Source organism: Paramormyrops kingsleyae, chromosome 23 (assembly GCF_048594095.1).
Source record: "Paramormyrops kingsleyae isolate MSU_618 chromosome 23, PKINGS_0.4, whole genome shotgun sequence".
NCBI lineage: Eukaryota > Metazoa > Chordata > Actinopteri > Osteoglossiformes > Mormyridae > Paramormyrops > Paramormyrops kingsleyae.
Genome location: NC_132819.1, coordinates 11,619,380 through 11,644,258, shown reverse-complemented (window position 1 = coordinate 11,644,258; position 24,879 = coordinate 11,619,380). Strand labels below are relative to the sequence as shown.

The 24,879-nt window shown below is 45.6% G+C and overlaps 1 protein-coding gene across 1 annotated transcript; it reads right to left on the bottom strand.

The window, feature by feature from the left end:
• Positions 1-2,416: 2,416 nt before the first annotated feature.
• On the bottom strand, positions 2,417-19,778 carry LOC111838309 (synaptotagmin-11-like). The gene is made up of 4 exons (XM_023801155.2): positions 19,363-19,778; positions 10,354-11,189; positions 7,846-7,966; positions 2,417-7,549 (listed from the first exon to the last, which is right to left on the bottom strand). Exons 1-4 carry the CDS (start codon positions 19,394-19,396, stop codon positions 7,239-7,241), a joined length of 1,302 nt encoding a protein of 433 aa, XP_023656923.1. The 5' UTR covers positions 19,397-19,778; the 3' UTR covers positions 2,417-7,238.
• Positions 19,779-24,879: the final 5,101 nt, after the last annotated feature.

The following is a 24,879-nucleotide window of genomic DNA, read 5'->3' as shown; positions in this document are numbered from 1 at the left end:
AGGCTGAAACCTTTAAAAAAGATACTTTCTGGATGTACTGTATGTCTCTGTATTTATATTGTATTTATAATTTCTCATTTGCACTATGACCAACGTACACTATATTACACCTTAGTGTGACCCCATGCATCATATAACTGAAGCTGACAAAGATACTTTGGTAAAAACACACAGCACAGCAGGACCTATAGAGTAACAGGCTGTAGAAGAAACAATCGAGGCAACCAGCTCAGAATCACAGCTGTGGAAATTTTGAAGCCCATCTGAGTTTTGCTTTTTCACTGCAAATGGGCCAAATCTCCTTTGGTTCGAAATATTTACAGATGCACAAATCCACTGAAGGAAACCATCTTTAATAGCACCACAGGCATGCAAAAGGAGCATTAGAGCTGATGTTTGCATAAATTAGCATTTGGCCTTTAGCATTTGATGGGCCCCTCTGTAGCCATGCACTCAGAACAAAGGGCTACTGAGGTGCAGGGCAACAGTGACAACTTCTGAGAAGTAGCCTTTGGCCATTTGATTGTAGGTTGAGAGGGCACACATCATATGAAGTGAGATGACTAGCACGAGACCAGAAGAAGGCTACCAGCGTGACGACTCATCATATGGGCAGGATTTATTAAACCATTATGCAATCAAATCCCGACACCAGGTAATGGTTATGAAACCAAGGCCTGCCGAGGCACAGATGTTGACATTTGGTGATGTTCTGATGACGCGCAGCCACAGGAAGCAGCCTGGCTGTGATCAGGCTCAAGAAACGTGGACAAAATGACAAATATTCAGCAGCAAAGACCCCTTGGGCTAGGTGTCTGTGCAGTGCATGGCTTTATACTAATCTAACCTAACCAATTCATCTGCTATTTAATATACCACTTAGGAAACAATTACTTTATTAATCAATGATGGTCAACAAAAAACATTAGAAAAATCTCTAAATTCAATTTCAAAATTGACTGATCCTCCTAAACAGTTTATCTTGCTTTGGAATAAGAAACAGTTATTTTGATATGTTGTATAAATTAGGAGTATTTTTCTCAGTCATAAGTCTAATTATAGGACAGGCAACCTGTTCTTCTGGTTTTCTATTAGCTATGCATCACTTGAATGCAAAATCTGTTATTATGCGTTTCCTCACTGACTTCACATAAACACCTCTCTAGGGCTTTACCTGCTCATTTGCATAATTACCATATTACTTTCTTGTAGTCTTTGGCTCTCAACAGCGTTCTACTAAAATTTGGCCGGTGACATTTAAATGTTCTGTGTGAGTGTAAATGTATTCACCTGCGTGTGAGTATTCAAAGCCATTTTTCAGTTTGGAATCCCATTAGATGTAGGCTTAGAGAAAATGCCCTGCTTATGGTTTTAACGCCATTCTTATGCTTGCACTAGATATTCAAATGGCTGTGCAGCATTTCAATGCAGAAGCTACTTTGATAGATGTCACTCGTCCTGCAGGGTACATGAATGTAAACATTTAGCTTATATTACACTGTGTATATTGAATTTGCCATATATTTGCATGATAAGCAAATCCGGCAGCGAAGAAGTACCTCATAAATCAGTGAGCTCTTTATTATCAAACTTGCATAACTCTTGGGTGCCCTTCAACCCAAAATCCAAAAGGAATACTGGTGCCTTTGATTGCATGACATTTGAATAATTTCATAGTTTTGTTATGACTTTCCCCATTACATGCATCAGAGAGCTGCACAGGAATAGGGAAAGCGGTAATACCACAGGTATCCGCAGTAATCTACGGGAATGGGGAAAGCGGTAATACCACAGGTATCCGCAGTAATCTACGGGAATGGGGAAAGCGGTAATACCACAGGTATCCGCAGTAATCTACGGGAATGGGGAAAGCGGTAATACCACAGGTATCCGCAGTAATCTACGGGAATGGGGAAAGCGGTAATACCACAGGTATCCGCAGTAATCTACGGGAATGGGGAAAGTGGTAATACCACAGGTTTTGGTGCATGTGGGGACATGGCGGGGGTGGTTTTGGTGCACATGGGGACTTAGTGGGGATGGTTTTGGTACATGCTGGGATATGGTGGGGACAATTTTTGTTTCATTTCAGATGTTCGTGAGGATATATGGGAATGGGGATAGATATCATCCCTGTGAAGCTCTAATATGTTTGTCAATAAATAATGTTGCATGTTGTTGCTTGTTTTCTCTCCCACACTGTCCTCCCACAGGCCAAACCGTCTTCCGGGTGCCTCGGCATCCAGCATGTTTGTCACTCCATCTGACTGTGGAATTATGTATCATCACAAACGCTCAAAGATGCTGGCAGCTGCAAAACCGAGGCTGGCCGGAATTGGCGCACTGTGGGTGTGCTGGAGGGGAAATGAGATCTGGCAGAGGGCAGGGGGTCAACAGTCAATGAGTTGCACAGAAATGGTGTATCAGTTTTTATTTGCACGTTCATTGTGTGTTAAATTCAACATACAAGTTAGCATCAGTGTGATATATTTAGCATAGACTTATGGCATTATGTAGTTTTAAACACAGTTCAATGTTACTGTTTTATTTGCATTTCCCCACATAAAAAGTCATTTACCTTAAACCATTACTGGCATTTCGACGTCATTGTGGTTATTACAATTAATGCTTTTCTTTTTTTGTATTTTACCCCAACTCAATACAAGAGACCAAACATTGAAGGGGGTGGGCAAGTTGGCATAGGGTGGGGGGGTGCTGGGATAGCAATCAGGGCGAGGCACCCAAAAAAATACATTTACGAAGTCCGGTGCCATTGCAGGGGAAGTCTGCGTGCAGGGGAGGTCTTTCTGCCAACAGGTCACTATCAAAACAGTCCACTGCCAAACTGCAGCAAATATAAGGGGCGAAGCAGCAAAGCGTAAGGGGAGGGGCCACACTAAACATCACACCCCCCACCCTGTCAATAGTGTGCTCTCTGCACTGCCCAGAAAGACATTCGGGGGGTAGAGAAGAGAAGCTCATAGTGAACCACACATAAGTTGGAACTTAGTAGTTTCAGGCCTCATGCACACATCCTGACTGTTTTGTGCCTGGAGCAAACAGGATGAATCACAACTGCAGCCCCCAGCACACTCTGAGTGCAAATGTAGCCTCTTCAGCATGACATCTGGTGTGAGCATACATCTACACAGGAAGACAACTATCCCACATGGAACAGAACCATCACCGTCAAACTCACTGCTTAACATTATGTATGCTTTTACCATGATCTGTATGGGATTTAATGTGACTTCTATGTTAGCGTTTTCTAATATACAACATGTACTGAGATTTTTTTTTATCATATGGGACACATCACTTTGAATGGGCGTCCTAATTGTGTATAATAAGGTGTGACTAATAGTGAATATGTTGTGTAAGAGCTCCCCCCCACTGATCTAAATTAGAGCACCACTTAACTTGCATGCTGAAAATCCCCACTTCTGCTTCCCCTGTCCATCTGTCCAACACAAGTGTGTCCACAATGCCAATTCCCCCCCGCCTAACTGTACCAGCTGCACCTGCAGCCAGAGGCCACACGCACACACATGTGCGCACCTTCCATAAAAGGACGCCCTCCCCACAGCCGGCTGGGGAAGATGGATGATGTATAATAGTATAAAAAGGAGGCACGAAAAAATTAGGGAGATGAAAATAATGAGTGGAGAAGACGAAGGAAAGGAGGGAACAGGCGAGCAGATGAAGGAGCAAGACAGAATAAAACTGACTCGACCGCATGGGAGAATCCTCGTGACACACCCCCGCTCTCCTTATGCTTGCACCCCCCCACCCCCAGGCAGCCATGTTAATCACTGGCACCTTCACACCCTTTCTATTCCCTTGCATCCCGTCCCTGCCGTGTCACTCATGAGTCACTGTGTGGCGTCTGATACCCGGCCTGGTGTCGTCATGCTTCCAGCATGACCCTTTACTCACAGCACTTTGAAAATGAATCTGCCTGCAGTCACTGGTAATCCTGTGGCAGAAATACAGTAGGAGGATGCTGCTTAATTTTCCCTTGCTGTGGTTCAAGTAAATGGAAATAATGACTGAAAAAATGACAAAAGCAGCCCTGTTTGAAGCAGGGGCAGGTGCTTGTTTGAGACCCCAGTCCAGGTGCTAATCTGGATTATTTTATCTGCGATTTAAAGGCACAAACAACTGGCTACACAAGTTTCTGACTGCAAAGCCCAGATCATGAGAGCAGTGAACACTACCCAGAGGAAAGCTGTGGTTCTTTCATGGTGCTCAGCTGAATCGAAACAAACTTTCGGAATCTGTGTGTCATACCAGCCTCAGAAAGTGGCCTTTACAAGATGGAGGAGACAGATCCTCCAAAATAAACATCTGATATTTCCCCATTCTACACTTTTTAGATGCTATTTTAGAATTTACTGCCGGCACCTGAATTCCGTCCTTTCCCTGCCCCCATCTCCCCTTCCCAGGACGTCCCCTGAAGATTTTACCCCTGAACGGAGATAAGGTTCCCGCCACTATGTTAAGTTCCATTTCCTTCCATCACTGATGCCAGAATAAGTAAACTGGCAGATCAGCAAGTTTATACACACATTTGGAATTATAATGGAAATTGTTTTTCACTATGTACAGTTTCCCCCTTTCCCCACAGGAGCAATAAGAAAAGCCAATAATGATGTACCAGATAGTGAAGCACCTGCAGAAGCATCGAAAACAAAAACATACCTGGAAATGAAGGACAGCACCAGAGGGGGAAAGTTCATGCCCAGAAAGTACAAATCGAAACCAAGATATTGTTTCAAATACCCAGAGTACTGCAAATACTCTGAGTTCTCCGTGAATGTAACTCTTTATACTCAACTGGTCAGTTGAAACAGAATCTTGGCCCAGATTTGTACTTTCTGAACCTGAACCTTCCACGTCTGGACAGCAGAAAATCTCCACTTCTGTCCCCTAGTATGAGGGGGAGGGCAGTGATACACCAGCCCTGTATTATATATGAGGCTGGTCCATGTGGAGTTACATCCGTGCCCAAGGGGCTCTGTCCTACGACAGCCTGGGCTCTACGTCCAAACAATGCACCTTCGAAGCACAACCACAGCGTGATTTCAGACAGCAGGCCCCTGGCACAACAGTTTACGACCTCTGATACGACAACCCCAGAATTATGCGTTTGTGTCATCGAGTAACGGCCACCAGGGCACCAGTGATGTTGGTATCACACTCTGGGCAGGGACTTTTAACATGCTGAAATGGTACTCCAAAGTAGGAATGCCACCAATGGCCCAGTTTACAAGAAGTCTGGGAGAGACCATAATGTACACATGTTAATATATGGTAAAAATAAGCAACATATATTACAAAATCTATCGTCCTGCCTTAGTATTTAATACATAATAACGTGCATTTTGCAATATTAGAAACTGTGGAATACATTTTACAATGTATGCACAGATTTTTAGCATATCCTGAATATTTTGGCATATATCAAAATGGAATATGTTTTGCATTTAATATTTTAACACATTGTTTTTTTCTGTAAGGACACTTACAGGTGAGCGGCTCAAACTGACACTAAGTGAAGGGAGGAGAGACTCGCTCAGCCCAAGAAGAGACCACCTCATCGTTCCCAACTTTCCAAGGCAACTCTGGTACTGGGATTCCTCCGCTGTGATGCGACAGCAGTGAACGCTAACGAACGACAGATAACGAGCAACGGCAGACGGCACACTAAAGAAGCCTTCATAGGAAGGGTCCGAGGAAAACACAGGGGACCCTGTTCTGAGCCGCGGGCTTCGTTAAGATGCCGTCACTGGACGATGGTATTATGTATGAGGTTGGGGGAATGGGGGGGGGGGGGGGGGTGCACTGTTCTCCAAAGAAGGAATGAAAAATATAAGACCAGGCATTAAGGTGACTGGGCAATGCTATAGCAGAAGCATTTTCAGTCGCCAATTATGCAAATGCTTTTAGCATTCAGCTTTACAATGCCCGTCGAGGCAAATGCTCAGTGTGACACACGTCACAGTCCACTGTCACATGATCTCCTCTGCAAGGAGAGGGCGGCCTTCAGATGGGGACCTGGAGACTGCCGTTCTCCAAAACAAAGCTTGAGATGTTTAATGTGAAGAAACGGGACATTTGTAAATGCAACTGTAAAAACATTGCGCAAAAAAGAAAATAATTTTTTCATGAGCTTCAGCTCATAGTATGAAACTGCATAAAATACAAAAATGAAGATATCTGTAAAAGATGAGACTGGGGTATAAGCAAATTATTCAAGGACATAATTGCCCCTTCATCCTGCTGAGTGTCTCTTCTAGATTTAATCGGTTGTCCATCTTTCAGGTCTTTCTGTGCCACTGTGAACTTTGGACATGTCACACATGTTCTATAGATCTACCAGCGGTGCTTCCACATCATATCCAAGCCATAGTCATGCTTAAGAAGAAAATGTATAAGACTTATAAAACTATTGCCATAATTCAAAGCTGTCTATTATGTAGAGAGTTTTCCTATGGTTTGTTTATATAGCTTTTTCATGTTTTATGTTTTTCGTGTGTGAATCATGTGTCATGGTGGTAATGCATGGGGAAGTCTCAACATGGAATGACCATACATCTACTGGAGTTTACGAATGGAGTTCACCTACATTTTCAGAGAACAGAACTGGGCCCCCACCCTCTCCAAACTGTGCTCCACACCACAAGCCTTCAAAGTTGCTGCCCTTTCCACCAAGGTGGGGCAAAAACCAAGGGATTGCGTAATTATACATTCCAAGGTCCAATAATATGTGTCCCTAACTGCTTCTGTTTTTTATTTTCTTTTATTTTGTCATTTAGCTCGTCATTGTTTGGGCATGCAATAAACTGAATGGACTCTATACACTTCCCAATACGCAACAGAGAAAGGAGAATCAAATTCTCAACAACTGACAGCCCCCCCCCCCCCCCCCATATTGTTTAGGTAATAGGTCTCCATCTTGCCCTGGGTCTCCCCCCATATAGTACCATACAGTACAATCGAACTGATTTACAAGGCTGTTTCGACTTCTGTTCAGTCTGTCGTTCACTCAGCATGACTGATGAAGCTCTGATCGTAATTACCAAGAGTCTGTTTGGAGTTTAATTTCCCCCATTATCTTAATGATCATCAATGACACGGAGAGTTCACTGTACAAAGCCCCTAGAGGAGAGAAATATGACTTGGGAGCTCTGTGCCCCCTACCCCTCTCAGCTACTGAGCACTGGGCGTGGGGGGGGCTAGTGCTCACTCAGGGTCTGCCACTTGGTGACCTGCTTGCGGGGGTTCTCGATGACTTCCTGCCATTGGGCAGCAGCAGAGGAACCAGAGCTGTGTGCGCCCAGCACCAGCCGGCCCACCACCTCGTTCTTGGTGGTGCGGTCAAAGTCCAAGACCAGGAACTCCACAGAGACATCGTGCAGCAGCTCGGGGGGCACGTCGAAGACGAAGGACTCATTGAAGACGGGGTTGAGCGTGCACTTCTTCACATGTGTCTTCTTTTTGGCGATGCGCTTTCGGCCGTAAAACACATTGACCTTCACGTACGGGTCTAGGACGGTGAAAATGGAAGAAGGACAAGGACTCGATGAGAGGAGGAGTCATAGAGAGATGAGCATTTTATTGTTACAACTATCTACTGTGTAACCTGAAAAAAAAACATGCTCTAAACGGGAACCGAATAGTAGATGACAGCTACTTAACTATGATCACGTGGCAGCATAAGGTCAGGGAGTTAACCTTAATACATTCTCTTCTGTTCGTCTCCATAAAATATCCTATAACCTTCAAGAAAACTGCCCAAACGCGCCACAGCTGAATGGTGAGATTCATTAGCATGGTACTCACTGCCAGACAGGCCGGTGATGTCCATCTTGGGCAGGTGCTTGGCTTTCATCACCGCAACACTCAGCCGGTGAGTGACAGGTTGGTAGGACAGAGACACCAAAAGCTCCCCACGGCTCACACACTGCAAGGTAGAACATATGTATGCCATTACATTCCCTCACATGTGCACACACACACACACAGGTTTGTAATAATATCTTTGTGGGGACTCTCCATTCATTTCTATGGAGAAAACTCTAATCCCGACATGACGACCTTAACCCCTACCCAGCTCTAACCTTAACCATAAGTAACCAAATAAAATACGAGACTTTTAGCATTTTAATTTTTTTGATTGCATTCACAGATTTTGTGGGGACCTGAAAAATGGTCTTCACAACGTCAAATTATCAGGTTTTTATCACATTGTGGGGGACATTTGATCCCCACAATGTAATATAAACCTAATTCACACACACACACACACACACTCACACAATGACAGAGACACGTATGTCATCACGACTCACAAAGCTCACCAATATGGCCATGTTCTCACAGATTAACAAACACAGGTGCAGGACTGCTGTGATTTTCCATCAGCATTAGTCTGCACTCTATCCATATCCTTCTCAGCTCTGCAGACTCCCTGCCCTCCTCCTTTTCCCGCTCATGCTTTCTCTTTCTGCAGATTACAGAGCTGCTGTTGAGAGTCTCCATAGCAACTAGAAGGCCAGGGTGAGCTTTGGAGAAGGTCTGAGAGTGGGAGGCCTTGGTCTCCCAGGGTGACATGCTGCAGGGGCCCCTACTTTTGCCTGTGCAAACAAACGGTTTATCTCTGCAGTTTCTCCATCAGAAACAGCTGGACATTAACACTTTTCAGCAATCAGAAGACACTCTGATTTCTAGCCATAAATAATGCCCTTGTATATTTCATATATTATCAAATACTGGAGAAAGAATATTATATGAGAAGATACCAAAACAAAGTATGGACATTCATGTCACGCGTCACAGATGGAAGGAATAATATATAAAGGTAATAAACCTTTTTCGTTTTAAATTGTCCTCTTTTTACATTAATTTTCTGTTTGTTAATTGGTTTAGCAACAAAGTAGTGACTGATACTACAGACTAATTTGAGAAAAAAACAAATGGAAATAAATTGAATGTTATTAGATTCTGACATACCAGGAGCGTTAGGAATTTGCTTTATTACAATATATGTTTATACATAATTAACAGATAATAACATTATATGTTGCAAGACAAATTTCATTTAATGGAAACTAATGGATTTTTCAGACATTAAATAGATGTATAGATCACTGTCATAATTCTGATGGCCTGTTTAAAAAAAACTCTGGTCTGAATAATGAAAGCCTCTCTCTCTCTACTCCTATTAAAATTTTAATGGAGGTCGGAACTGCGCCCGTTTCTGTAGACGGTCACCTTTTTATAGCCCCGTGTTTTACATCTCCCAAGACCCCTCTATTTTTTCTCTCTCCATCTCTCTTCTCTGTCCAGCATGCTCACCAGTCCCAGTAACGAGTAGGATCCCAGTACCAGCAAAACATAGTCCACAGTGCATATAAATATAAAAATACACAAATATGCTATTAGGTACAGACGGTGTGGAGGAAGCTGTCAATGTGGTGATACAGACGGTGTGGAGGAAGCTGATGTCTGTGAATGTGGTGATGCCTGCACTCCTGTGGCAGCAGAGACAGTAAACAGGTAAACATCCCCCGAAAACACAGAATTACAGCCTTAGGGCTAAAATGGCTCTCGGGAAACTGTCCACTATCCGTAACGGTGTGTGGGTCCTCAGTTTCTATTGATCGTCTTTAGTTCTCTCCACTTTTGTCGACCTGCATGTACAGTTGAAACGGGGCAAGAATCGACGCAAATGCCAAGCTTTTGAATTACAGCAACAACAACTATTCTTCTTATTATTATTATCATTTTTATTATTGTTGTTGCCATTATTATTTCTGGGACTGCAGAGTGTCATTGGCTGCTGCCATCAAATCCAGAACATTACCAGTGATGGCTGTTCCCAATATGGCTTCCCATTTTTGTCGTGTTAAATTATGCAGAATGCATCATTTGTCCTTTACAACCATCCAGGCAGGCAGTGCACGCACATCAAAGACAGCAATCTCATGCTTCATCCTGAGCCCGCTTGTTTCCTTTCATCACTGATACTCTTTTATGTTTCAAAGCACTACATTTTAATCTGATGCTGCTAGGATACCTCTGTATGATGTCACGTGCATGACATCAGAGAGTGACACACCATATCACATGCCCCCTCCTACGGAGAATCAATCCCCTTTTGTGTTTAAATTGAAGATTGCTCACAATGATGGATGAGGATACAGGCAAACATGGTAAATAAGGTTAAACAGGGTAAATATGACATCATAAGATATTTATCCAACTAAATATGTGGGCTTTTTCTATCTGTCTCGCACTCACACGCATTAAGTCAAACATGAGCGCAGAAAGTTACACAGCATCACACACCTGTATGCTCCTCTTGCAGATCTGCTGCGTGATCAGGATCCGTCCAGTGCTGGGGTCTACGCCGGCCAGCGGCACCACTGCCTCACCGATGACGTCGTCGCGGGAGAAGCGATCGAAGCTGAGCACCAGGAAGTGCAGCACCAGTTCGGGCAGGCTGCTGTAGGGCACGCCGTAGAAGGTGAACGTCTCGTCAAAGGCAGGCTCCAGGGTCTTGCGCATCACCCGGGTCTTGACGCGATGCTTCTTCTCGGGCAGGATGGTCATCTTAACGTAGGGGTCTGAGCTGCCCGACTGCTCGTCCACCGCTGGCAGGCCTTGTGCCCCCACGATGGTCACCACCAGGGCCTTCTTGGGGAAGTTATAGTCCACAGCCAGGCTGAGTGTTCCCAGGGGGCGGTCTTCTGCCGGGCTGAACGGAGAGGCCGCCTTGCTGGTGTTGCTGCTGCACCCACTGGTGTCACTTGATCCTGGGCTGCCACCCTCGGGAGGAACGGCGGATTCGCGCTCCGCCCCCCTGAGCAGTCCGTTCTCCGCTGCATCTACCAACAGTGCCGGCCCGGCCCGCCCCCCATCCCAGGGGCCCCGCCCATGTGACCCAGGCCGCCGGGCCACCCGCACGATTTTCTTGCTGCCGCTGAGTGTCTCGGGGTAAATGCTGACACCCTTCAGCATGTGTATGAAGCGGTACGGCGGGTCGCCGGGCTCACTGCCCAGCTTGTAGGCGCCCGTCAGCTGCCTGTAGCGACGCTGGCAGCACGTCCACAGGAAGACGGCCACCGTCACGGACACCACCAGGACCCCCGCACCCAGGAAGCCTGCCAGCACTGGGGACACATCTGCAAAAGCAGGGGAGAGAGAGGAGCATCTTAAAATACAAGAGAGCTACTATAAACCTGATTTAACACAAAAATCAGAGTCAGGCACTGTGTGCAAAATAGCTCAAACAGGTTACAAATACATCATCAGGAGCAGACAATACACCCCCCCCCCCCCTGCAATTAGGAGTTATGAGGTTCCTCTACAAAAGAAGAGTAGACACCAACTTGTGTTCATTGCCAAGGTAAAATATGATGAAATTTAACTTGATGAAATGGCCTTACTGTCAGGCTTCATTAAAACAAAGAATGAACTTCAAGACACCCAGAGGGATAATTTTCAAATCAAGTGGTTCTTAGTGGAACTTATGGCTCCAGTCTTTAATAGAGTTCATCTACATGTCCCACTAGTCTCTATCTGTTACAGTGTCACCGTCTTTACCAGCTCATTCACCTCAAGCTAAGGCAGTGGAACAGTTCTACACAAGGTGCATCCCGCCACTTGCAATCACAAGCAAAGAAATTGTTGCTGGATTCTGACAAGCGAACTCCAGCGAGTTCTTCTGGGATGAGAGACTTTTTATGGCTATAAACCACTGATGGCACCGATCTACTGGCGATATTTCACAGCAAGCAACGTGACCCAGTTTGACAGACTTTTTTGGGATTTTGCTGAAGATGAGAGAAACGGAAGAAAGGGAGGAACGGAGAGAGGGGGCCACTGGCAGTGTTGTTTTGAAACTGCGCAGCAAAGGGCCGTGTACTGGCAGCTCAGTGTGACAAGACTTCAGCTTCTGTATGTTTCAGCATAGCTAAACGGGGATGGACTGTGCAGTTGGGGGGGGGGGGGGGGGGGGAGCATGGGGAAGGAATGGGAGAGGGAAGAAAGTAGAAAGAGACAGAGGAAGAGGGGAATTAAGACAGCGACTGAGAGGCAGTGGGAAAGAGATGGTGACTTGGGAGGAGGGAGAGATTGAGGGGAAAGGGCCAGAGAGTAGAAGATAAGGAGATGGGAAAACTCCTCACTGGGAGTGAAGCACCTGGAACGACCTGCTAGCGTGCATCTGCCGCAGGCCCAAGGGCGCCTTGACCTGGACCGCCAGGGATCACAACCCTCCCCCGTCACCCCAAGGCTCTAAGCAATAATGCAGTCTGCCGTTTGGTTTACACTGGGATCCTGCCATTTTAATTACCATCCACAAGTGTGTGCAATAAAACTTGAAGATGCCCCACCCACTAGCTGATGAACAAAGCCAGGCATTATTTCTCGTCCCTTTGTGGCCTATTGCTGGTGAAACAACATGGTTGTCTTGATGAAGGGGACCTCCAGAGGGTTCTGGAGATCACAGGGAGGATTCAGGAGACACAGGTGAGCACCACACCCTGCTCAGCACATTCCCATACATGCCAACCTGTCCCTCAATGCAGAGGTGCTTAATTCCGACCTCCTCCCAATTGGTGGAGGAACCATGGAAGGGGTTTCAGAGCTGGGTTCCCTGAAAAGCCCAATGAGGCCAAAAAGGATGTAAGGTTGGTGCCAAGGGAAAGCTGTGAATAGGTGAGAGAGCATCCTGCTGAAGGATATGCAAGAGAATAAAGTGCCCCCCCCCATTAGCTCTGAGAAGGGCATGCTGGGTGGTGTGGTAGTGTGGTGAAAAAGCTCTGATTACTGGCTGTCTCACAAAACCACATGACACTCAACTTAAGATCCCAGGAGATCATCAGGTAATCAGAGTCTTGAACCGTCTCTGTATCTCGTAAAAAATGTCAGGTGATGGGCAGTAGAATTCCTGACCAAATACACTACTAACTGTGTCTCTGATGGCTTCAACACCCCCTTCATGACTTGGAATGGAGATGCAAAAGGCCCCATAATTAACAATTTAATTAATTCAGTTTTTGCAGCCAGAAATGTGTCGAGACGAAGGCGTCTGGGCACCCTGGCATCATAAATATCCTCAGTAAAAACGGCGTGTTCATTTCTGTGGCGCATCATCCACAATCAACGGATGGAATATGAAATGTAAAACATCATCCTATCAGACTGTGCTGTTGATCTCTAAAGCCCAGAGAGGGAAAGTTGGGAGGTCTGTCCCTCTTCTGGGGGAACTGAGAGCCGTAAGACTCGGTGACCCGCATACCAAGCAGGCTCTCCACAGTGGAGAGGCACAAAGGCTGCAGAGAACATTGACAATGTGAGAAAACTAGTGGACGGAAATTGACACAGAGAGACCTGGGCCCAGCAGTCTCTGAACGTGAGAGAATTGAAAGCTGTTGCTGGTTACAGTATGGATCAATGGAGAGCCTGGACATGAGGTAGAGGTGACAGCGAGGGGAAGTTCTTACAGCAAACCAAAAGTAATACAGCAGTAATGTGACAGTTTGCAAAACCGTGGACTATTCCCCGTTAACAATGTCAGCTTGGGTAATCAATACTGCTCTTCACTATTTTGGTACCAAGCACTGGACCATCTGTAGGTTGAGAACAGTGTTATATAAATTTAATTTTAGGAAAACAACTTAAGATATTAATAAAATGAATAAGCCTAATAAAAACTAGGGATCGCTTTGCGGCATGGCGTGGGAACAACCAGCTATTCTTAAATATGACCAAGATGAAGCAGATGGTTGTGGATTTTATGAGAACCAGGACTAAGCTGAACACGATTTCCTTCCTGAGAGAAGAGATGGAGCTGGTGGAGGGCTACAGATACCTGGACGTTCACCAGGACAACAGAGTGGACGGGAAATGCAGCACTGAGGTTGGCTACAGGAAGGGACTCTACTTCTTGAGGAAGTGTAGGTCCTTAATGTGTGTAGCACCTTGTATATCTTCTATCAGTCTATCGTGGAAAGTGCTATTTTCAGAGCTGAAGAAACTGATGAAGAAGGCTGGCTCTGTGCTGGGGACTACTCTGGATGCCCTACAGTTGGTTGTGGAGAGATAAATGTTGCTCAACATTATGGATAATACTCCACCCCTCGTACACAACCTACTGGCCAGACAACTTTCAATCAGAGACTCCTTCAGTTATGCTGTCATAAGGATCTTTGCAGAAGGTCACTCCTGCCCATGGCAGTAACCATCTAGTACGACTCCTCCTAGAACTGCTGCACAGTTCCAATATGACGTTGAAAGCTGGTAATGTGAATACAATACAGATGAAGTACAGTTAATTTCCTAAATTTTATTTATTTTATTTTTGTTTGAGAGAATATTTTGATTTACTTTTAAGTACATTTTAGTTATTAGTATTAGTAGCTTGCAGATATAGATATATATATATACACACACACACACACAGCACAAAATTACAAAAGTTTGTAATTTTGCAGTATATATGCAGTATATATATTATATATATATATACATTTGTAATTCTGTCTCCCTACCTTGTGATTGTGTGTCATTTGTGTGAATTGCTACTGTAACACAAACACTTCCCCTTACGGAACAATAAAGTACTTTGAATGTGAAAGAAATGTAATTGTATTTCCTCAAAAAGTCCTTGCAAACTCATAGAGCCTCCATACTTCACAAGGGGATTGGGGTTTCTCTTCCACACAAGGTAAAATCTCAAGAATAAAACAAAACAAAGACACACAGAAGTCTAGCTTCATCTACATATAGCACTTCGTAGAACTTAATCGACAGCAGAAGTCCCTGTGCACTGTCTAAGGGTCAGCAGATAAGATGGAGGAGAAGTACATGAAGCTGACACCTAAAGGCCCAGGCATCCAAGGCATTGAGCACACTCTGAGCAGCCAAATTAGCTGTGGAGAGGCAAACGAAGGCAAATGGACACTCCATAATTCCAGTTTAAGATATTTTTGTTCCCAGAGCAAAAAATGTGACAGGGGTTGACAAAGAAGAGCACTAAAGAAGAGCATCAAGCAGAATTGGTAGGTACACACGAAGTGAGAAGAAATAAGTGTAAGAGAGGAAAGAAGGGGATTGTGAGGGCACTAGGGGGTTGGGCAGTGAGGGGGAGGGGCATGGAGGAACAATGCTAAAGAAGAAGACCTGGGGGGGCTCAGGTCATGTGACAAGCTCTAAACACTGGGACTTCATCTAAACCAGGGTTCCTCAACATGGATGATATTTACTAGACAAAAAAACCTGTAGCACTGTATTGGTGGTTCTGGTGGCCCATTTCTCCCTGCCCAGTCCCTCAGACGGGGATCTCCTCACCAAGGAACCGGCCTTCGAGTCCCGCTGGGAGCTGACGTCAGACTCAGGAAGGCGGCTGGAGCCAGCTGCCGAAACTGCACGGTGACATCACTGACATGGGGGCGGGGGGGGGGGGGGGCTTGCAGCCACCTCCAACCCCCAGGAAAAAGGAACAACCTCCATCTGCCTAAGTGGGCACAGCTTCTGAATCTCCATTTCCAGGAACCCAGATCATCCAAAACCCACAACCGGACCACCAGCAAAGGTCTTGCAATCCTACCTGTTCAGTGCCTAATTAAAATTTATTCCAATATTGTATCATATAGTACTAGTGACACTGAAGGCCATGATTTAATAAATATTCTATTATAATATTTTTAAATACTTACAGATAAAGCAATCAAAACAGCCACAACGCCACTACAGTAACAATATGATAACTGAATTGATATGCAAATGTCAAGCATTGCTCATGTTCAGCTAAAATGATACTTTAAGTATATATCGGTCACGTGTCACATGGCCGACGGCTGAGGTTTTTAACCGTGATCCTCAGTCATGTTCACCCCAGATGTGAGATCTAAATGAGAAGCACAAATCCCCCAATGAGCAGAAGCGGCTATGCTTGACCTACGGCTGATGTTGTGTTCATATTTCCCTAAAAATCTTAAAAATGGTAATCCCTGGAAAACAAGATACAGTGTCTCTTTACCAATGAATATACATCACATTTGCTGTTACATCTGGGATGAAATTAGGAATGGTACACTGACAGTCACTGCTTGGTCCCTGAAATGATATGTGAACAAACATGTCTGTTGTTCTGTCTCATTGTCAGTTTGGGCGTGTGCCTCTCTCTATTTGTAAATGTCTTTGCTGTGTGTGTGTGCTTTCTGTGTCAGTGTCTGTCACGACAGTCCCAGCCCAGTCAGAAAACCAGCCTATGCCAAGTCGGTGGATTAAGAGGCTCTGGCAGAGTGGCAGGTGGCACAGGAGATGCCCCATGCCAATGGCTCAGAGAAGCATGCAGCATCCCTCCGGTCCCCTAGCACAAAGTCTCCCCCCGGTTCAGAAGCCAGCTGTGACCTTAAAAATGAGAGTCAGTCTTCTGTTCTGCCCTCTTAGGTCATGGGAACATTGCCCTGCACTCCCAGAATACACTGCTATAGGCACTAAAGCTATTAACAACCCATTAAATTTATGGTCAGACTATAGTTGGCTCTGCTAAGAAGAGGTTCTTCCATGGCCAATAAAACAGCTAGACTGCATATGATGGTGTTTCGTTACCCCACTGGCACACAAGTCATGGACCAGCGCCCCCTGCAGGGACAGAGCTCACAGAACATCAAACCTGTGGGCAGGGATGGATACCTGCATCAAACACAGTAATGGATGGTTCAGCAGTCAAGATATTTTCCCCCATTATGTGTTGATGGAAGATCCCGCCAGTGCCCTGTGTGTCCATACTTCTGCAGCCTAATTTTTGTATTAAAAGTGCATATTATATTAAACAGGCTCAATAACTGTACACAAAATATTGAATTAATTTATTAAGAGGGTAGGGAAGCTGTTTTAGCTGTGCTACGTAGATCACATTAAATTTTATTAGCAAAGGCTTTTCTCAGAGCTAACTGGCAAACTTGCTAGGGCACTCAAAGGACCTCTTTCCATATTAACACTAAACAAAAGATTCATTTTGTGTAGTGGCGGCCATTGTGCTGCCAGCCATAAACTCAGTTTGATGTCAAAGTCAAGTCAACTTCACCTATTTGTGGAGTATCATCAATAATCCCACTTTTGCAAAATAAAATAAAATAAAATAAATAATAAGAAAATCAAAACCATTGTAAAGGCGGCATAAATTTGATAGTGGGCGTAACCTGAAAAACATCACTGATGACAGTGAACATGGATATGGATACATGTACAGGAGTACAAAATGGGAAAAATGTCCTTTGTGGGAGATTATGAAACGGCCACATGGACCCTGTCCGTGTCAGGAATCCTGCATGTGATACGGAGCTGCCCATCATTCATCACTAGCACTCATCCGATCAGGAAATCTTTAAACAAAGCAAAGGCAATCTATGCACTCTCACAGTGTTCAAAAGGTGTGACTGAGCTGCTCGCATCACGTACTGCTGGTGTTCTGGGGGAAATTATGGCACAAATGAGAATTAAGCAGAACAGTCCACATGCAGGTCATCTTATACACTATCCATACACCCACACGACGTCTAACAGTCCGCGGGCTCACAAACTCCACAGCTTACGTAGATTACTATTTCTTTACTTTTTTATTTTGCACTACACAGGACTGTCAGCAGATCCAAACACACCTCTAGGTTACTTCTCCAGGTCATTTCTCTACTCCTCATGTCACTTTTGTGAGCTACAGCTTGAACCATGTCAACATCTGACTTCAATGTGCACAAACCACGAGATTTATACTCTCAAATGTTCATACTTTCAAATGTGAAACTGAGTGAAGGATTACTGACCTAGTGGTAAATCTGTATCTCATATACTTCGGCATTGCTGCAACACACATCATTGGGCACAGTATTTGAAATTCATAATGTAATATGTTTGGTGAAACAAGCATGATGAAACTGGAATAGGGCACTGAATTAGATATGTGATGATGTGAAATGTTACTTTTCATGTCAAGATTGTGCTTTTATCCAAAGACGCCGGCAATTTTCACCCATTGGACATTTCACTAGAACAGTTCAGGTTAAGTACCTAGCTAAAGGGTACAAAAGCATGACCTCAATGTTATTAACCACAACGCCTCCTGCTGGCCGGAGGCTTCTAAGACCATTTACATAGACAGTGAGAGAGGGGGTAGTTTCCTGGAAGTAACTGTATTTGCACAAACTGCAAGGCCTTTATTGTTGAAAGGCACACCCTGATCTCACCTGTATGAAATCTGCATCCTTTTATATTTTATAGCATTGGACTAAACCAAGTGATCAAATCTGAGCTCTGCAGATGTTACAGCAGTGAACACACCCAGCCCTAATCCATGTCACACTATTGAGGTTTAAACAAGGCCCTAAGTATATATCCCACATTAACAACAATCATTAAAAGCAAATTAATATATATTTTTTAATGGATTTAGAATTTGTTACTCATGCAGCATTTAATCCTCCCCGTGACCATAACTGTGATTAGCTTGGCTGATGCACACGGAGCAGGCAGTCCGCTTTAGCCCAGGTTGTTAAGCAAAAACAATGGATAAACGGGGACAGGCGATGCCTGGCCCTTGTAATAGACATAACGTCATCGCAACCGCCCCCTCCCCAACCTCCACCCAGCCCAGAAGCTCTGCCAGCGCCATGAAAAAAGAAATCAGCCAATGACTAAAAAATACGCCCAGGCCGTCCTTCTCTCCATCTATGATACTGGCGATCCCGAAACATTCGCATGTATTCCGTCAACAATTAAAACGCGATTAAGTGCATTCTTATAATTATTTTTTTAATTACCTACGCATAATTTCATCATTACATTTATTCGGGCAAATGACGAAGAAGAGATATCGTGACACACAAGACCGTATGATAAACAATCGGCAAAACACCCATATGTCAAAAACTGTATGTGATCATTTTTATACACAATGTAAGGAGCCGGTGAAGATGACAAGGTTGTCCTTCTCGCAAACAGCCACATCCCATAAACCATTGTAGGGCAGGGGCAGTACATAATGTCCCTGGGTATTCTATGCCGGGATTTTAAATGAATATCACCCATTTGGAATACATGATTATAACCAAGAGTTAAATTCCCAATAAATCTTCGTCGCACATTATTTCAAAACATGTGAAACTACTTCGAAAATGATCAAACACGCTGTATGGTGTCCATGTAGAACAATACTTAGAAATTCGCAATGGGTATGTGTAACAATAATTCATTAACATATATCTGCCTAAATATTACATAGACCGTAATGACCAGTAAAAGACATTATTCCCGATAATAAATTTCGTGTTAAAAGATGCGCATACTTACCATACGCCGGCCTAATGTTGGTTATCTCGGCCATTTTGAGAGTAAATATACTGCGCTGGTGTCACAAAAATATTAAAAATGATTAAATCAAATATCTATATGATTTTCATAAATAACCATTTCTCCGTCTTGAGTGGAGTAACGTCTCCCTGAATTATCGAGCGCCTGACTTTCCCTATACGCTGGCAGAAATCAGCTCGGCGCTCCCTTTCGCCTGTATTTTCCTACCAAGCGCTGCTATGATGCTCAGACGCTGGGATCGGAAATGCGGCTGCGGCGCGGAGACTGGTACTCTCAGGCTCGCCTGGCTCCGCCCGCAAGCGCCGTCAGGCGCATTACAAATACGCCCAGCTTGTGGCAGTGATCGCTTGACGAACGCAGGGCACGTTCTCTCTCGGAAGTACCCATATAAATCATTTCGACAGGACCGTATTAGGGCACGCGGTACAGTCCCAGGCGCTGTTAAATTCCTATACGTGTGCCCATCAAATTAATACGCGCATGTACTCTGCAGTAAACGGAATGAAGCCGTACCCTACCATCTGTTACAGGGGCTATTAAACTAGGGATTCTCGTCTAAGTTTTTCCAAATTTGGTATTTCTCTCCACTTCTTAATTAAACACGTACCTATTAATTAGAATTATGCGCCATTAATACCAAAAAGTATCCATTTTCACTGGGTCAGTCAATTTGCAATATAAACAAAATTTGTCTACTTAATTGCGAAACCCAAATGATTTAAATGATAATTTGCATAATGTAATGCCTATGCATAATTCGTGCTGCTGCGCGATGAAAATATGCACAACATAATAACAGATATATAATTATAAATAGCCTACGTAATGCCACATAATTGCAAATTTAATTGACTTGTCCTGTGTTATTCTCCATAACTGCGCTGAAGAGTTCCGCGGTGGATGTGACAGTTGCTTCATTAGGCGGGATTAACGGACATTCAGCGTCGGTGTCCTGAAATGGCCTCTATCGCGCCAGCTCCCGGGAGAAATGAGAAACGAAAAAGAATTAAACCCCTTTAAGACATAATGTACAATTCTTACAGCCGGGCTCCATGATTTTACGTTCCTCAGCACATTGTATCAGATGGACCTAGACTGCAATACTGTAGTGCTGGTTAAATAATCCAGGTACATAATAACTATGAACTGCTTCACGTGACATACACTTTAACAAAATGCTGTAAAATACAGCGAAATTGTTACAGTGATATACTGTTTATCAGTAAAACGGTACAATATTGTAGAAAAAAAATGCTTTCTGGGCAATATTTAAAGTATGAACACTTTGCCGTTTCCCTTATACTGCAATGTAGTGTAATTCAGCACATGAAAAAAAAACCTGTAGAATTTACTTAAATAAAATGAGGTAACAATTTGCACTCATTTTTTTGGGTTGAATTTAAACCTTTATTTTCTAGTAAAGTATACCCAATTTTAGGAAATATTTTAAATAAATTTGAATTTAAAAGTCTACTTAAGGGGGCGGCATGGTGGTGCAGTGGTTAGCTCTGTTGCCTCACACCTCTGGGACCTGGGTTCAAGTCTCCGCCTGGGTCACATGTGTGTGGAGTTTACATGATCCCCCCACGGTCCAAAGACATGCTGAAGCTAATTGGAGTTGCTGAATTGCCCTTAGGTGTGCATGTGTGTGTGAATGGTGAGTGTGCCCTGTGATGGGCTGGCCTCATGCCCATTGCTTCCAGGATAGGCGCTGGACCCCCCACAACCCAGGTTGGATAATGGATGGATGCAGTCTACCTACATTCACAACACCATCCTGTAATATTTACTCAAATTACAGTTTTTCTGAATTGCTAAAACACAGTTCCTAAAAGCTTCTCTCTGTCAAGTCTCCGTCTGGGTCACATGTGTGTGGAGTTTACACGTTCTCCCCATGTCGTCGTGGGGTTCCCTGCTCATACGATCCCTCCATGTGCCACACCCCCTCGTAACCTCGCGTGAATTCCTGATTGTATTCAGCTGTTTGGTCTTATTTCTGAGTAGTCCTGTGTATTTAAGTCCGCGTTCAAGTCTGTTTCCCCAGTTCCGTCATTGAAGTTAGTTCATCGTTACCTGTGTTACCTTGCTGTTTCCCTTCAATAAACCCCGTTTCCCAATTATCCATCTCCTTGCTCCTGCTTCCCCGGACATGCTCATAACAGAATGGCGGAACTCAAAGAAGACCCACCTCTGCGGGCCGAGGGACAACGCCTCGGTTTGCTTCAGGAGGTGGTGTATTGGCTAAACCAGGCCGAGGTTCGGAAAGATCCCTCCTCAGTGGAATGACTCCAACCAGGAACGTGCACCTCACGAGCGAAGTGCACGAAAACCTCCGGCAGCTGGTGCAACGCGTGACTGAGAGGAGGACCCAGCTTATACCTCTCCACAGTGAGCTGGGCTCAAATCAGCCGTCTGATCTTCCCGAGATGCCTCGACCTCCGTTTATGACAGCTGTCCGGAAGAAAAGGAAGAAGCGGAGAAATCGGAGACCAGAGGAAGAACCAATGATCCTCCTGGGAGCCGTCTCTATCTCTGCTGCTGCATCCCTCTCTGCTGCCTGCCCTGCTGCTTATCGGAAGGAGCCCCTCCCAAGTTTGAACCTGGCGGTGTTCACGCCGGAGGCCGCTGCCGCCACCCCGGAGTGTCTGCCCATGGTTGCATCCCTTTTCTGGGACTCACCTGGCTCTTAAAGGGGCCAGGTCTGTTTGGGACACTATCCCGCGGGTCCTGAAGGCTGTTTAAAGGGCAATGCCTGCTCCTAAGGTGCCAACCCAGGCTGCTATACCCGTCATTCCTGACCTGCCCGTCGTTCATGACCTACCTGTGTTTGATGTACTTGACCTGCTTGGTGTTCCTGGCATGCCCGACCTGCCTGACATCCCAGAGGTTCCAGAGCTGGCGGTCCCTGCAACAGCGCCCGCAGAGGCTCACGCTGAATCCGAGGCCCCTGCAGCACCCCCTGTGGCTCCAGTGCCGGCAGTTTCCACACCGCCGCCCGCAAAGACTCCCGTTGTGTCCAAGGACCCTTCAGCGCCGACTCCCTCCTCGCCTCCTCCGCTTGTCCCTCTGACTGCCTCCTCTCCTCCGGCTCTGACCTCGTAGTCACCTGCTGCCCCTGTGGTGACCGCCTCTTGCCCGGTGGGGTTCCCTCGGGCTCCCCGTTTTCTCCCGCCTTTCTCCTTCCGGCCTCCTATGTCTGCTCCTCGTCCCTCTGTGTCTCCTATGTTCACTCCTGGCCCTTTCGTTCCTCCTGTTGGTGTTCCCCCCCGTGTCTCCTTTTCTAGTGCCCATCTGCCTGTCTGCCTTCCCTGTGGTCTGTCAGTGGGTGTCTTTTTTCTTGTCCCTGTTCTGTGTATCTGTTCAGTTACCAGGGTCCAGTTAACCCTCTGGGGTCAAGTATCGTCGGCGACATCGCATACTTTTCGCATCTATTTCAGTTTATATCTCGCTGAAATCTTAATGTAGAATCATGAAAAAACGCTGGCTAAATCCGTAATCGGTCTTCTTTTCAAAACGTCCATTGTCGGAATTATTAAAGTTTTTAAAATTAGGTAAAATGGGCAAAAAATTGAACTTCCTTTGTTTTTCCTGCATCGGGGGCATGTAGTACCGCTCTCACCCGGAGATCGCTATTCACATTCTAAACACATTATCGTGTATTCAAATCGCATTCGCATGGTAATTTGATGAACAACGCAACGGTGAAACGCGATCCAGAATTATCCCCATCAGCGCCATAAAAGGGGGGGAGGGACGTGGCCAGGTGACAATGGCTCATTCATACACATGAAAGTTGCTACATATTCAATGAAAGGAGCCAGAAATATTGACATGAGTTAGGAACCTCGGGGGGCACTGCAGGCGCCACAGGAGCCGCCGCAGCAGCCGCCGACTCCAGGCCAACAGGGGGCGCCGCAGCAACCGCTGACTTCCGAACCACTGGGTGTGCAGCCGCAGGCACGGGAACCACTGGGTGCAAAGCTGCAAGCACAGGCGACTCGGCACCAGCAAGGGATGGTGCAGGGACCTCTGGGGCCAACAAAGGAGGAGGCAGCACTGCCGGGACCTCGGGCGACGAAGCGGGACCTGCAGGGGGCGCAGCGGAAACCTTGGGGTTCGGAACTGGACTCACCAGTCGAGGTTGCGCCTGGGGGGTGGGTGCAGCAGATACCTCGAGCGCTGCAGCCTCTCCTATCGGGAGAGTCTCCTTCTCCATCCACTGGAGCAGCCTCCTCAAGGTTTCCTCTGCTCGCTCCAGCTTCTGTGGTGGGGCAGCAGGAGTAACCTCTGCCAGCTCCTCTCTCAGCTGTTCCAGGGGCAGAGCAGCCCCTGGGGAGGTTTGCACTGCGGGCTCCCGCCTTATCCACCAATAAAGCCCCTGGAGAGGCCAGGGTCACGGGCACGGGTGAAGCTGCAGATGTGCCAGCCTCAGGCATTGGAACCACGGGGGTGGGAGCCAGTGCCCCCTTCTCGGCGAATTTGGGAACCCGGGGAATCCCATCCTCGGCAGCTCTAATACCTTTATAGGTCGGGCAAGTGCCCACAAAGGCACGGGCTGCGGGGACTGGGGCAATGGACAGCAAGCCTGTCGACAGGCTTATTCCTTGAACAGGCGTGAGGAGAAAGGGCGCTTCCGGAACTGATACCGTGGGCTCAGGCGCTGCGGGAGCTAGCTGGCTGAAACCGGAGACTGGCGACTCAGGTACGATGAACACAGTGGGTGATGTCTCTTTAAGGGCCACAGGGAAGTGAGTAGGCAGACAGGCGTCCTGCATAAACGCAGAGGTAGTCCGTGGTGCGGCACGATGAGGCGCGCAAGCTGCTAGCTGATGTAACGCTGCGAACGGTGGGGGCTCTGACATTCTTAAGGTGCAGCTATCTATCCCCGAGACACTTTAGCCAGGATCGTGTATATTTGCGCTTAATGCTGCTGTCAATGACAGGGTTTTGTTGACTCTTATAGGGAGCTGGCGAGCAATAACATTTTTAGCTGGTCTTTTTATTCAGTACATACACGCTTTAGAAGAAAACCTAATCACCATTAAAATAAATAATAAATAAACGTACAAAACTATTGAAATCCCCCAGAAGCATGTGGATATTTTTCTGGTTTGCATGTTGTGTGTGGTTGCCTAAGCACAGTCGGCCTAGTGTTTGATGGGTGATGGAGAAGCGTACGGTCGTGGGGACAGTAAACTACATGCGCCTATGCCAACATGTGTTTAAGTATAGCTACAAACATGGATGCTTTCTTTAACGTACAACAGTTAAAGGCTCATTCGGTTTTGTTAACATTCTTAATTTTATTCATTTCAAGTAGCCTCTAATCACCTTACATTTGTTCTGATTTACTGTAGTCACCAATCAGAGTATTTTAAAACAATGGCACTGAAATGTCACCACATGTTAAAGCTAACAAGGTAACATGATTATATCAGCGGAACAAACCAGTCGCCGGTATGTATAGACAGATCATGTGTTGCTCAACAAATTGAC

Bases quoted from the DNA above. Each gene is read 5' to 3' on its own strand.
- LOC111838309 (XM_023801155.2), bottom strand. From the start codon at position 19,396: ATGGCCGAGATAACCAACATTAGGCCGGCGTATG. The intron at 7,967-10,353 runs GTGTGTGATGCT...TCTACCTTGCAG, and splicing joins TCTGCAAGAGGAGCATACAG to TGTGTGAGCCGTGGGGAGCT. The intron at 7,550-7,845 runs GTGAGTACCATG...TCACCGTCCTAG, and splicing joins CATCACCGGCCTGTCTGGCA to ACCCGTACGTGAAGGTCAAT.